The sequence below is a fragment of the Catharus ustulatus genome, chromosome 12 (genome assembly GCF_009819885.2).
Source record: "Catharus ustulatus isolate bCatUst1 chromosome 12, bCatUst1.pri.v2, whole genome shotgun sequence".
NCBI classification, from domain to species: domain Eukaryota; kingdom Metazoa; phylum Chordata; class Aves; order Passeriformes; family Turdidae; genus Catharus; species Catharus ustulatus.
The window spans coordinates 15,496,055-15,510,188 of NC_046232.1; the positions used below are offsets into that span (position 1 = coordinate 15,496,055).

Genomic DNA, 14,134 nt, shown 5'->3' on the forward strand with positions numbered 1-14,134 from the left:
CTGTCACAAAATGGCTGTTCTTTGTGCCGCACCGCTCGGGCGCCGCGGGAAGCGGCCGCGGGGTTCAAAGGCCGCCCTGAGCCGGCCGCGCCGCCATTGGCTGCGCGCCGCGCGGGCCCCCGGGAGAGCGGGCGGGCGGGCGGCTGCCGCTGCTCCCCCCGCTTCCGCTGCGCGCCGGGCGTGGGCTCCACTGCCTGCGCGCTCGGCGCTTTCGCTTTAATAGCGCTAGCTATTTTCAGGAGTCACTTGAAAAGAACCACGGCTATTTTTTGCTGCGGATTTTTTTCCTTTTTTTTTTTTTTAAACTTCAAAAGGAATTGCAGAATGCCGTAGTAGTCCCGGAACATCTGCCTTTTTTTTTTTTTTTCTCTTTTTATTTTTTTTTTTTCCAGTATCCTTAAATCACCAAAATTCACTATTTCCTTTCAGTATACATTTTAAAACTGATTTTCTTTCAGCTGAGTAGAAACACTGAACGTGCTTGTTACAATGCCTCAAACTATGGGTTTTAAGGTTTTTATCCAGAAGACGAGTTATTTAGCTGTTGTAGCCATGTGCATGAGCGAGGCTTTCAGTTTCATTTGCACCGCTGCATTCTTCAATAAGGACTTTTTTTTTCTCCCTTCCTTTTTAAGCTTTAACCCTTTGTGAAACTGTCCGGAGCCTTTTTTGAAAAGGAAATGTGCTTGATCAGTGCGGGACACAAAAGGAATAATGTGCAAGGAATTCGTATGAATCATGATGTAATCTGTGTGCGGCACAAAGGAGATTGTTCTTGTTTTGCTTTGTTACTTCTGTTTCGCATTACCCTGTGAAGGAAGTGTCTCATCTAATTACGCATGCACAATCCCGAGGCTTTCAGCTCCTCTGTTCCCTGTTTTGTGATTGCTGCCAGAGATGGATACAGTATATACAGTGCTATAAAAAGAGCTCACCAACTGCAAGGAGCTACATTTAGCTGTAATTCATTGTCTTCTGGATTGTTCTTTTTTTAGTTAAACATCTTAAGCTAATTAATCAAATTGTACAGATTCTCTAAAATGCATGACTTTTGCTGAATAAAAATTGGAAATTGGGAATAAAGAGCTCACCTGGGTAATTGTGTAACCCAGTTTCTGTGCCGGGGCAGGGGCATTGCCATGGCTGAGCGCACGTGTGTGCAGGTTCCCAGCTCCACCAGTGCCTTCAGCCCAGGGAAGGTGATGGCTCAGATCGCAGATCGCAGCCTGTTTCCCGTTCTGTCGGGTTGGTGTTTCACCTGCTGCACTCTGAGGGCAACAGCTGCCCTTATCTGCACCCTGCCCCACTTCCTCCAGCGCTGCAGCCGAGCTGTGGCTGGTGGTGCCATTTCCGAGAACACGGATCCCGGCTGTGCCTCGGGGCTGCCACAACCACACTTGTGCCTTCAAACACCCTTCCACTGGGAGCTTTGGCAGCAGGGCCAGGAAGGCACCAATGTTTCATTTTAATCTCTCCAACTCAGTGTAGGGTTAACCAATTCCTGTCTTTGTTTTCATGTTTCACCCCTCAGAAAGTTAGAAGGTTACTGGGCTACCGGACTTGTCTCTGAGGAATTTTTGTACTGAGCCATCTCTTAATTCAGGTTTATCAGTGCTGGTTTTGAGGAGCAGGTGAGGGTACCAGTGGCAGATGCAGCCTGGCCCTGAGGTGAAGTACCTGAGACAGCAGGCAGGAGTCTAGGGACTGAACTGAAGCTTCTGATCCGTGGACTGGCTGCTTTTGAACTTGAGATAGCACAAGTAAACCTACTTTGGGTGGGTTTGGCAGCTTACATTGTAATTGCATCTCCCGATACATAACCGGAGGTGTGTGTATCCAGTGTATCTTGTTTCATGTTGCACACAATGGTCCCAGCAGGAACTGCAATGTTAAATTAGGCTGCTAAATCCTGGAGATGAAAAAGGCTTCTAAATCTATCCTTGCCCCTAGCTGAAATCCAGCTCAGGAATGAGCTGATAATGGCTGGAGAAAGCTTCTGTTCTGCTTTCTCTCTCCTCTCCTTCAAAGAAAATAAATACAAACAGCACAGCACTGGGGGGGAGGGGATGGCCTGGATTACCACAGTTAGATAGAAGCAGCCTTCTAGCAAAGGATGTGCTGTTCTACTGACATGGTGTCTTACATCAATCTTTCTGGTGTGCTGAAATGCCATGTGAAGATGCTCTTTCATTAGGTTCTGGTCTGTATGTAAAGCCCACCTTCGCATCCCTTAGGGGAGCCTTGAAATTAAAGAAAAAAAGCCCAGAGGAAAAGTTCACCCCTAGTGACTTGCAGTGAAGCTTTTGTAAGTCTGTCACACTGTTAATGCCTCATTTTCTTAGAGCAGGGAGTATCTTTTGGATATAATGAGCCAAATGTTGCCGAGTCTTTCCAAATGTGCAGCAGTTCATTTTACTTTACAGCTTGTTTAGCACTGCTGCTAAATTATAATTTTCAATGTCCGTTTTCTTTTATATTTACCTGTGGGCTGAGATAACCTGCTCTGTACTACATGTGCTTTTCTTATCTTGACTAGTAAGGGTTAAAAATTAAAAAGATTTTAACAGTGATCTCAGATTCCTCTCTGATATTGTGCTGGAAGTTCTGGCATGGCGTTTGATCTTGGAGGGCTCAGTGCAGTGTGTCTGCCAAGCTCCACAGACGATGGGATGGGATGTTTAACACTTCACTGCTCACCAACCTTTACCCCAGCTATGAACAAGGGTGTTGCAATGTCAAGAATCCACTGACTCCAGAACACCCGACTTCTTAGGAAAAAGCCGTGTTGCAACTATTTAAGTTCCTTGCAAGTGTTATTGTTAGGTATAGATGACTTCATAGAATTGCTAATACTGTAATTATAGGAGTTGTTTGCACCTCTCTCAGGGGGAGGAATCTCTGTGCTTCACTACAGAATTGTCACCAGTTGAGATCTGAATGCCATGTGCTGTCTGTAAAACTCAGGCTTAGTGATGAGCCTTAAACCTCTTGGTTAAAAACAGCTTTTAAGAGTCACTTGGAATAACCCCCTCAGGCCAGATCAGGCTCCTTTTTTCTGAACTGCAGTCACCTGGAGCCATAAAGGAATTTTTGCACCATCATGCAGGGACAGCCCTGCCCGATCTGAGGGAGGTGTGCACCCCTGGGCTCCTGCTCCTCTCCTTGGCTGGGGGTGAGGAGCTGGGAGCTGCCAGGAGCCAGCCGGGGTTCTGATGTGGGATGTGGAGCCCGGAAACGCTTCGCTCCCTCCTGGGGAGGGAGAGATGGGCCCTTTCAAACCCTGAGAACTGCAATTGTTCTCCCCTTTCTGTGCAGGGAAAGGGAAGGATGCTGCCTTGGAGATTATCAATGGTGCTCCTTAATCAACCAGACGGGTTTTGACTCCTTTTGTCCCTCTGCTGTTTTTCTTTTTTCTCTTTTCCCAGTAAACATCCCAAGCATTTTTAGCCTCTGGCTTAAAGATCAGAAAGGAGAGAGCCAGCTCTCCCCATCATGAATGAATTGCTCCTTTTGCTTGCTTATGCAAGCACAACATAGTGTCTTCCTAGTGGAGGAAAAGCCCCTACCAACTTTTGGAAAGTCTGTATCATTCAGGATAGCCCAATGTGCTTTGAACTGCAACAGAGCAGTGAGGGTTATATTTAGCTCTGCCTTTGGCATTTGGGAGTCCTGTGCCGGGGTAAGTAGCAGTGGCCAGAATAGGCTGGAAAGCCTCACAGCCTAGTTCAAGTGGATATTTTGGATAGATACTTCTTGGGTGCATAATCCCTCAGCTGGTGCAGCAGCACCATGGCCCAGCTGTGCCCAGCACTGTGTAAATGTAATTAACACCCAACCCTGCAGGCCAAGCTTGCAGGCACAGGTGGGAGAAGTGTGGATTCTCCATGAGAACTTATCACATGCCTGTTTAAGGAAAAAAAAGTAAAGAAAAAAAAAAAGTTGCTGATCACAAAGTGAGTTTAGGGAAACATTTTGAGCTTCTTTGAAGAAGGTAATCTGGAAGGGGCAGCCCTGTCACCGTGGGAGTTTGTTGTGCCCCTTTAAAGCTGACCCAGCTTTGGACAAATCATATTTTAAATATTCAGAGTTCTTTGAGACTTACTCCTAAACAATATGAGGAGCCTGGTTGTGTTTTAGGATATTGTAATTTAAGTTCCTACTTGGAGACAGATCAATGTGTAAAAAAGTACCATGCATAGGTATGGAGAGTAGAGGAGGAGGAGTATTTTTCTTCCTTCCCTTCCCCCCATTTCTACTTTTCCCTGCGGGAAATAAACTGGGAAAAGCTCTTTCACCGAATGACCCTTCTCAAGGTTTCTCACTCAGAAAATCTTTGCCTTGGGAGACAGGCAAAGACCAATCAATTTTTAGTAGACTTTCAGAATAAAATCAAGGGAACTGAAAAAGCTAGGAATTTATTTATTTATCTTCAGTGTCACAATCTGTCCTTTGCATGGTTCTCCTGCACACTCCATGTGCTGTGTCTGTATGGCCTTGTCTATGATTACTGTGGTATTTTCTCAGTCTTCTGTGGTACCCATATTATCTTCTCTTTATCCAGTGATCTATAGCAAGAACCCATCTTGTGTTCCTCTCCCTGACTTGTTTAGCCTAAAGGTTAAATTTAGTTTAGTGCCTTTTTACAGCTACCCTCTGACTTGGGTACACATATCAGCGTTGACGGTATTGTTTGTATTTGCAATATATGTAGACATTTTACATGTGTTTATGTAGAAACATAGGATGGTTTGTGTTGGAAGGGACCTGAGATCATCTCATTCCTACCTCCCTGCCATAGGCAGGGACACCCTCTCCTAGACCAGGTTGCTCAGAGCCCTGTACAGCCTGCCTCAAATGCTTCCAAGGAATGGGGCATTCACAACCTGTCTGAGCAACCTGCTCCAGTGCTTCAGGAAGCTCACAGTAAGGAATTTCTTCCTAATATTTAATCTAAACCTACTTCCTTTCAGTTTGAAGGCATTCCTGTATCCTGTCTCTACATGCTCTTGTAAATAGTTTTTCTTCATATTAGGGAACATCACATTTATAGCTCAGATATTAAAAGGAAATGTTTAACAGCAGCACAGTCCTCATCTCAGTGTGTTTGTCCTTTCTGTGGTTTGTCACCGTGCTTGTGTATCCTACAGTTTGTGCAGGTCACTTTAGGAAGACAGACCTGTTTAAACAGTTTTAAGCTGGTGGCCTGCACTGGCATTGCTGCTCTGTGCTTTGCAGTAAATCTCAGGCTGGTTCTGCTGGTGGATGGGAGTGGCTTGGAGCAGCTGACAGCCTGAGCTGAAGAGCTGTGGCGGCCCAGGAGCTTCTCTCAGGCAGAGCTGGCTCTGCCAGACACCATGGTCCTGCCAAGGCCAGTGGGGCCGACCCAGCAGCTGCCTCCAACCCTGGGCTGCTCACCCCCTTCTCAGGATCAGTTAGGTTGGGAAAGAACCCTGAGATCATTGAGTCCAAGCAATTGCTGTGTTGTTCACTCTGGAACTCGCCTGCACTGCCAAGTGCAGTTTATTTCCACCGTCCCTGTTACTGTAAAGGCTGGTTCTGGGCTGGGCTGAAGCCGGTGCTGACCTGCAGTTTCTCTGGGCTATCCAGCTGTGATATCAGGAAGCCAGGCTGGTCCAGCCAGTGCTGGGAACATGGGCTGCAGGGTGAGGAGGGATGGGAGCAGGGAGGGGCTGTGTCCCAGCCACCTGCCCAGGGCATTTTGGTGTCAGCACGCCATGGATGTGCACCTGGCTGTCAGTTACCCACAGCACTGGTGACGCTGTGGCCAGCAATGCACAGGAGTTAAATATAATGATTCCTGCTGTCATCCAGCCCCTGATGTGATCCAGCCATGGGATAATCTGCCAAGGTCCTTCTCCAGCCTTCACAGGGTGGTTTTGCTGGTGCCGAATCCCTGCAGAGCTTGTGAAGCACAGTGGAATGTTGCTGTTTGGATTCAAACTTGTTTGGATTCAAAACATTCACAACAGTTCTTAAAGCTGGGAGGAGCTTTGCTTGTGGGAGGGTCTTGGGTTATTAATCCTCCTTTATTCCCCTGTCTGAATTCAAGTTCTGTCCCTCAAAAGCCACATTTTAAACACTGGGATAGAATGGTCCCAGTTAGAGCCATTCCCCAATTTGGTTTCTTGGTTTCACAAATGCATATTGGGATCATTTTTTCACCTTCTGGAAGCATATCTACTGTTTGTTCTTACTGAGTGGGAGCTTATAAAATGATTTGCAAAGATGATCCCCTACAAAATAAAGTCATATATGAAATATTAAATGCAAAGTCTGGAGGCTTCAGGCACATGGTAATTGCCTTTTAAACTCAGATGCCTCACTTTAAAGGATCTTATCACTGCTCTTCAGCTACTTACTTCTTGGAAAGAACAGTCCTTCTTGGTAAGGAATGATTTAGTTTTGCTCCCCCTCAAGTCAGGAGCAGCCTCTTAATTAAAACAGACTTAACAGCCTGAAGTATTTCTTAGAAACCAGAGGAATGTATTTGGCTGAGTCTTTGCAGAATCTCAACTTCTTTTAGTAGTTTCTCACTTCAAGGAAATTACCAATGGTCCATCTGTTGCTTTCTTTTGAGGTTCATGGGTTTTGGAGGAGGGTGGTTTGGCTGAATTGTGATTTTTGTGACAATTCTATTCCTCACTTATAGTTTAATTGAAAGTAGGTCTTGTTTAGATGCTAACTCGGGGGCATTAAACCAGGACATATTCCAAAAATAACTTCTGAAGAGAGGACTTAGGTCTCCAGATATATACAGTGCTAGGCCTGACTTGACATCTCATGTTGATAATACATTATATTCCGTTGGCAGGTGGAAATGCTTCCTGATTGTCCCAGTGACAGAAAGGATTATTTTATGAAAATAGACCTTTCAGTTATCTTTTTTATCTGACCAACATAGAAAAGAAGACAAAAAAAATTTGCCTCGATAACAGGTTGTTCATTAAAAAAAAGAATTACTTGCAACAGCCTTCAAAAGGACATAACCACTTCTCATCTGTGTTTTTTCCTCAGTAGGGGAAGCAGGTGTGCAGGCAAATACCTGCACATACAGATGTGTATCTCATCAGAGAAGTCTTCCTCTTTTCAGATGACACAGTTCACAGCCTGAAAAAAAGAATTAGTGTTCAGACAATGTTGTGGGTAAAGCATATGAATTGTGGCTATTGATGTGCAGAGAGCCTGTGTCCCCATGTCCTTGAAATAAAGCTTAGGGCTTTGAGGAACAAAGAGCTCTAGAGCAGGAGGAGGACACTAATTACTGTTCTTTCTCTAAACAAATACTGTCAGAGCTGTCTGGCCTCAGTCTTGCCTGGGCTCTTAAAATTCCTTGCAGCAATTGCTCAGAAATCTGACAGAAGGAGAAAACATCTTCCTCTTCTGTGCATCCCTGTGGGACATGGGACATGAACATGTCTCAAGCAGAGCCTGATGCTGCCACTTACTCTAGTGCCAGCAGAGGTTTGGATGCCTCCAGATCCCCTCATTTGTGGAGCCCAGCGGGATGGTGTCCTGCCAAGCCCTGCCCATGGACACCATGTCCCCAGAGCTGCTGGAGTGCTGTTCTGTGGGTTATGGCTGTGGCACCACCACAGGTCGTGTATATGGCAACACCATGGGTTATGGCTGTGGCCCCACAGGTTATGGCCATGGCACCACCACAGGTTATGAGTGTGGCACCACAGGTTATGGCCATGGCACCACCACAGATGAGTGTGACCCCACAGGTTATGGCCATGGCACCACCACAGGTTATGAGTGTGGCACCACAGGTTATGGCCATGGCACCCCCACAGGTTATGGCTGTGGCCCCACAGGTTATGGCCATGGCATCACACAGTTTATGGCCATGGCACCACCACAGGTTATGGCCATGGCATCACACAGTTTATGGCCATGGCACCCCCACAGGTTATGGCCATGGCACCACCACAGTTTATGAGTGTGGCCTCACAGGTTATGGCTGTGGCCCCACAGGTTATGGCCATGGCACCACCACAGGTGACAGCTGTGGCAGTGCAGGATGTGGTGGACAAGGGAAGGACTGTTGTAGAGCCCGCAGAACAAGGGGTGTAGTGGGACACAGTGTGTGGGGCTGCACCTTTGGTTCTCGTGGATGACCTCCATCCATGAACAGGGACAGGGACTGGGCAGCCTGCAATGGCCGTACTTCAACCTGAATTTCCAGCCCTGCTCGCAGAATGCAATGTGATAACCCCGTTCCCTCAAACCCAGGCTGGGACAGTGAAACAGCACCGCGGGTGGTGGCTGCCCCCGCTCCTTGCGGAAGGGGCTCCGTTTGTGTCCCCTCAGGCTCGGAGGGCCGCGGTTCCCCTTCCCGGGGCAGTGCCAGGGATCCATCCCGGGGATCCATCCCGGGGATCGGGCACAGCCCCGCGGTCGCAAGATGGCGGCGGAGGGGCGGCCGCGAAATGGCGGCGGCGGCGCCTGAGGGCGCGCGGGTGCTGCCCCCTGCCCGCCTCCCGGCCCTCAGCCGCCATGGCGGGCTCGGCCTGCCCGGCGCGGCCCCATGGCAGTGCCCCGAGCAGTCGGATGGAAACGGACACGTGCGCATGCTTGGGTTTTGTTTGCTTTGGGTCGGTTTTTTGTCTGGGTTGTTGTTGGTTTGGGTTTGTTTTTGGTGGTTGTTGTTGTGGTTTTTTTGGTTTGTTTTTTTTTTTTTAATTATTTTTTTTCCTTGAATCATGAAATCTGAGCAAAGCCTTTGATGTCCTTTGTTACTTCTGTACAAAAAAATAAAAATCTGTTTAATCCCTCTATGAAGTTTTCCTGACTCTTCTTTCATTGTGTTCTACCTAAGTGAATCCTTAAATATCACAAACACATCCAGCTGCCAGTGCAAAGCCGACTGGGAAAAGGGTGCTCCTGTCCCAAAAGTTTATAACATTATTTTCACTGTGTTTTTGTGGCAGTGAGGTTTCAATGCTGCCTTGTCAGTGCACGTGTGATAAGGTGTACTGAGATTTCAGTTTGCTTTTTTGGATCTTAAAATAAAAAATATATATGTTGGGAGGAATTGGGCAAAGATATTTGAGTATTTTGGCCACCTAAAATAGTTTGGCCTCTCATTGTTTTGTTGAGGAGCCTTTAAGGGGATACTCTGTGTGTTAAAAAAAAAAAAAGGAACTACACCTACTTAGTGTTCTGCTCTCCCATTATTGGTTTGAGAAATGCAGTCTGCACAGCATTGGTATAATCCTTTAAAGAGGAGCTGCCCCAGCCACAAGCCCATATAAGCTTCTTTCTTCTGCCCTTTTGTTGAATTCATTATTTTTGCAAAAAACATTATATTTAACATCATTCATGGTGTTATGGGTATAGTGATTGATAGTGGCCTCTTCCAGAAGGTGGATATCAGATTTATTTGGAACCACTGGCCGCGCTGGGCTGCAGTGCAGAGCTGTGCTGCGCAACTATTTGTATTTATACAGCAGGATGGATGCTGCACTGCACCGTACTCTTCCTCGCTCCAGGACAGCCAGATCCTCCCAGCAGTACCTGTGTGTGGTACTGCTAGTGCTTCTCTTCACCTACCACCGCTGCTTTTGTTCTGGTGATGAGCAGGAGATGCTGGACAGGGATTTTTGGGGCTGCACTCTCACCCGTGTTCACTGGAATTACCTCTGCTGCAGAATGCCAGTGCGGGTGTCTGGGCCTGCAGGGTTCACACTTGCATTCAGGCTTTTCCAAGCCTGTTGTTGTGGCTCGGATGTGTCTCAGGTTTGCTCGCTGCTGCGTATTTCACAGCTGTGTCAGTGCAGTTGAAATGTAACCTCTTCTTTCTCTACCATTAGTCACTCGGCATCCGAAGAAGCCTCTGGCTCTGACTCTGCAAGCCAGTCTGAAAGTGAGCAGGGCAGCGAGTCAAACAGCAGCTCCGAGTCCTCTGAGAGTCAGTCTGAATCCGAAAGTGAATCAACGGGTTCCAAATCCCAGCAGACCCCTCCTGAAACCAAAGAAAAACCAGCCTCTAAGAAGGAAAGGATAGCAGATGTTAAAAAGGTATTACCCCTGCTGCTCTGCACTGACACGTTACTCTTGTACCCACCACGGAAGGTCAGACAGCAGGACCTCAGCGAAGCTGTGCCCAAATTCCTGGCCACTTTGTACACAGACCAAACAATCTCTGACATCCAGTGTCCCCAGAGGCTGTTTGGTCTGTGTGCTGGAGCCCTGCTGGTGTCACCCTTGAGAGCAGGAGCTGCTGCGTTTGTGGAGCAAACCCTGGGCACCAAGGAGATGCTGACAGGGCTGACTGGTGCTAATGAGGGGCAGGTGCCTGTCATCATCCTGTCATTTCATTTTCCTCCTCTGTCTTTCCACTCCTCTCTCCTGTCTCTCCCTCAGAAGTAGTAGAGCCTCCCCATGTGATAAATAATCAGGAAGAATGTTTGTTTAGGGTTTGAAGTTTGAACCACTTTGCTTTCAAACAGCCATATGAAACAAAGAAAAAAGAGGAAGAATGAAAAATCTATTTAACTTTTATTATTTATTAAGTTCAGAGCAGTGCTTCTTTGTTGTGGCTTTTTTCTCCCTGCAGCTTCCCAGCTCCTTCCTAGCAATATCCCTCAAATAGCCAGGTTTTCCCTCCACTTGCAGTCCAGCAGGAAAGGGGATTTTGGGTGTTACTGCACATGGTATCCCTCTGCACACCCAGGGCAGAAGCTGCACCTCAGCTGCACCTGCTTTACCTGAGGGGTTGGAGGCACCTGAGTAACACAGGGCATTGTGAGGTGAGAAAGAGGAGCCCAAATACCATTTGGAGACAGGAACTCAGTGAACTGAGTTTGCTTGGAAGAAGAAAATTCTAGTTAGGTCAGCTTGTTTGTTTGTTCGTGGTGTGTAATCATCCTGTTGTTCTTAGGCGTGGGTTGCACTGAGCACAGCTTGCTCCTGAGAGTGAGTATTACAGAAAAAGGTGCTATGTGTGTAAAGGATAAGGAGGAAGGACAGTGCTTCCAGCCTGTGCTTCCCACAGACCTGCCAGGGAGAAATGAAGGATTTTGTTACCACCTTCTCCCTCCCACAAAGCTCCAGGCTGCTGGCTTAGGTCGTGGCTAAATCCTCCAGTGAGTGGACTGGCAAGAGAGGATGAGTTTATAAAGCAGTTCTGGTAACACCATAGTAAATTTGTGGTATATTGTTGGTAAGTGGGCACCAAAGGAAGTCTTCTGTCCCTCTGAAGGATTCTAAGAGCATGTCCCTAACGATAAATGCTAACATAATCCTGTGAGGAAGTGCATCCATACACAGGGTGATAATTAGCATGGATGAAACATGAAAAGTTCAGGACACCCTCTAATAAGAAAGCCTCTCCCTTCCTTAATTTGTCTGTTAATGGGTGTCTTCCCTAGTTAAGTCTAACCTAGACATGTTGATACCTCTTCCCCTTGAATAACCAGTGCAATTAATTATTATATTATTGTTTATTTGGTATTTGTCTAGATACACCCATGAAGGCGAGGTTAATCTGTGTTAGGTGCTATTAAGATTTGTCATGGAAGTTGCTCCCACATTCAAAACCCATGCCATTTGATAGATGAAGAGACAAGTTCTTCAAATGGTTTGGGGAGCATTCAATTTGAGAGTTTACTCTTTCATAAGAAAGTACTTCAGTACCTGCAGGCCTAACAGATACACAGTGCCATGCTCTGTCCCTTATCCCATTGCTCCTTTCACAGAGGCAGAAAAATTGCTGGGCTGCAGCCTTGTATCCATCATTTTGATTTCCTTTTCCCGCCAGTGGCTTGCAGAGATATTTGAGGATTGGAGGGAGAGAGAATCAGAAGGAAATGAATAGATGCAGACAACTAAGAGCTCTGCTGAGGAAGAGAGGAATTGCTGGTGTAGGAATTTGAGGGATGTGGTGGTGGCTTGTGTCTGCCCTGTAACTCTTGTGTCCTGTGTCACCCACACAGCTCTGCATTCATCCCCCTCAGGGCATCCATTTTTGTGTCCCCTTCTCCCACCCATCCACAAGAACAATTGCATGCTCTTATACACAGTGTGTTGAACTGGTGAGAGCCTCATTTCACAGCAAAGAGCACAACCATTCCCAGCAGCCACCTCTGCACATCCATGCACATCCTGTGCTGCCAAACCACATTCCCATCAGTGCATTCAGGAGAGGAGCCAGCTGCCACTGCCTTGCCTTGCCTTGCCAAAGGACAGGATATCTTGCTCCATTTGCCATCTAGACTGGGCCACAGAATTCACCTTTGAAGCTGCAGCTGGCAACACCTCCAGGCATCTGGTGAGGCTTTCCACCAGGAAAGGAATTGTGCTGGAAGCTGTTAGTGACAGAGAATTGCCCTGTTGAGTTGGTAGCTCTGTTCATTCCACGTCCAAGGTGTTTCCTCCATTCCTTTGGCACCAGTGCTGCAGAGGGCTGGTTACCTCAACACTCTGTCCTTCAGCCTGAGCGAGCTGGAGAGTGATTTGTGCCTCGGTGGAAAGATGGACCACTGTAAAGATAACACTGAGATAAACACATGCTGCTTTAGAGGGGTGTCAAATTTCCCAAAATAATAATAATAATCTTTTTCAGCCAGTTTTTTAAACTGTCCATCTACTGGTTGCTAACTCCCTAATGGTTTTTTGTTCATTTTTTTTTAAGCCACCATCAAACTTTCTAAAATGTCAAAAATAATTGGGGTGAAGCAGGCCTCCTGATGGTCTGTTTATTTTGCAGATGTGGGAAGAATATCCTGATGTTTATGGGGTTAGGAGGTCAAACCGAAGCAGACAAGAACCGTCACGATTTAATATAAAAGATGAGGTAAGGAAAAAAAAAGGATGAGGGATTACTGAACATACAAAACCAGCCAAACCCAAAGAAAGAAAGGGAGGTCTCAACTGCATTGCCTTGTAAACACTGAATCCCAGCTTGGTGCATGGATGCTGGAGCTCACAGTTGAGGTACCAGTCCTGCAGCTGGATCCTTGGCCTGAGACCTCTGGAGTGAGCAGGACACTGCGTGGGCTGAGATCTGCATGCACTGATCTGATTGCTGAATGGGGCATAATGCAAGTCATGCTCTGCTGTAGGAACATCCTGGAGAGGAGTCTGTGTAATGAAAAACATAATGGAACCCAAATGCAACACAAATCCAACCAGGAACAAAGGAAAGCTCCCAGAAACACCTCATAGCTACAAAACAGTCATTGCTGCCCATCCTGGAATGGATCCCACTAATAAATACATTTGTGTGTGTGCAGCTTTATGACCCATCACTTTTCTTTGGTTGGATATTGGGAAGTCTTTTATGCTTCAGTTGAAGGTGTCAGTGGTCAGAGCCTGGCAGCCAAACCTTCTAAATGTTCCTGTTTCAGAACACTGTTGGGTTTTTTTCCAAAGATGTAGAAATTAGGTGCCAGTTTCATTTGCATTGACAGGTTTTGTGTGTGGAGCATTTCATCTGCAGGTCCTCAGGAAGGTCAGATAGCTATAGCAGAGTGGAAAGAGAACCAGAGAGGGGCAGCTGTGGAGAACTTGGGGCTGGGAATCTGAGGATAAGCAGCAGACTTTGAGCAGACAGGAGCGCAGTGACTCAGGCTGTTTGTGCTTCACCACCAAGGTGTGCGTTCGGATGCTCGGGGTGTCACAACAGGTCTCCAGCTCCTTGCTCTGGTGCGTTACTGCTGAGCCTTGGTGGCAACCCAGTGCCACCAGCTGCCCCCCCAGACTCCTGTGCTGGCTGTCCCACAGAGCAGAGGTCAGGAAGGGGCTCAGGGTGCACCATTGATGTAGCTTTTGTTTTCCTTTTCAAGTTGGCAGAGGCTGGGCTGGCCGGCCCCTCTGTGCAGTGCCCTGGCATGCACTGTGCCGGCGACCTCACACCCACCCCAGAGCTTGGCTGCACACCCCCCTGCCCTCTTAGGGGCCCAGGTAAGTCCCTTCTTTTTTTGTTTTACAATATTACGTGGTTTTGCAAATGTTGTTTTCTTTTCCAATATCTTTATTTCCTACTACTTAAGGTAAAATTTATTAAAAAAAATTAAAATCTGAGATGCAAAAACTTTGCTATACCACAAAATATTGTAAAAAACAAAAAAAACCCCCAAAGGTTCTTCAAATGACCCCCCACTGCAAC

The 14,134-nt window shown here is 46.9% G+C and overlaps 1 protein-coding gene across 5 annotated transcripts in view; it reads left to right on the top strand.

Annotated features, from left to right (window-relative positions):
* CHD2 (chromodomain helicase DNA binding protein 2) overlaps nt 1-14,134 on the top strand; it is an 83,801-nt gene that overhangs the window by 34,203 nt on the left and 35,464 nt on the right. For all 5 annotated transcript variants that reach the window (XM_033070388.2, XM_033070385.2, XM_033070386.2 and 2 more), the window contains exons 7-8: nt 9,837-10,044; nt 12,734-12,820. In XM_033070388.2, the coding sequence (XP_032926279.1) occupies nt 9,837-10,044; nt 12,734-12,820 (295 nt within the window). The remainder of the gene's footprint in view (nt 1-9,836; nt 10,045-12,733; nt 12,821-14,134) is intronic.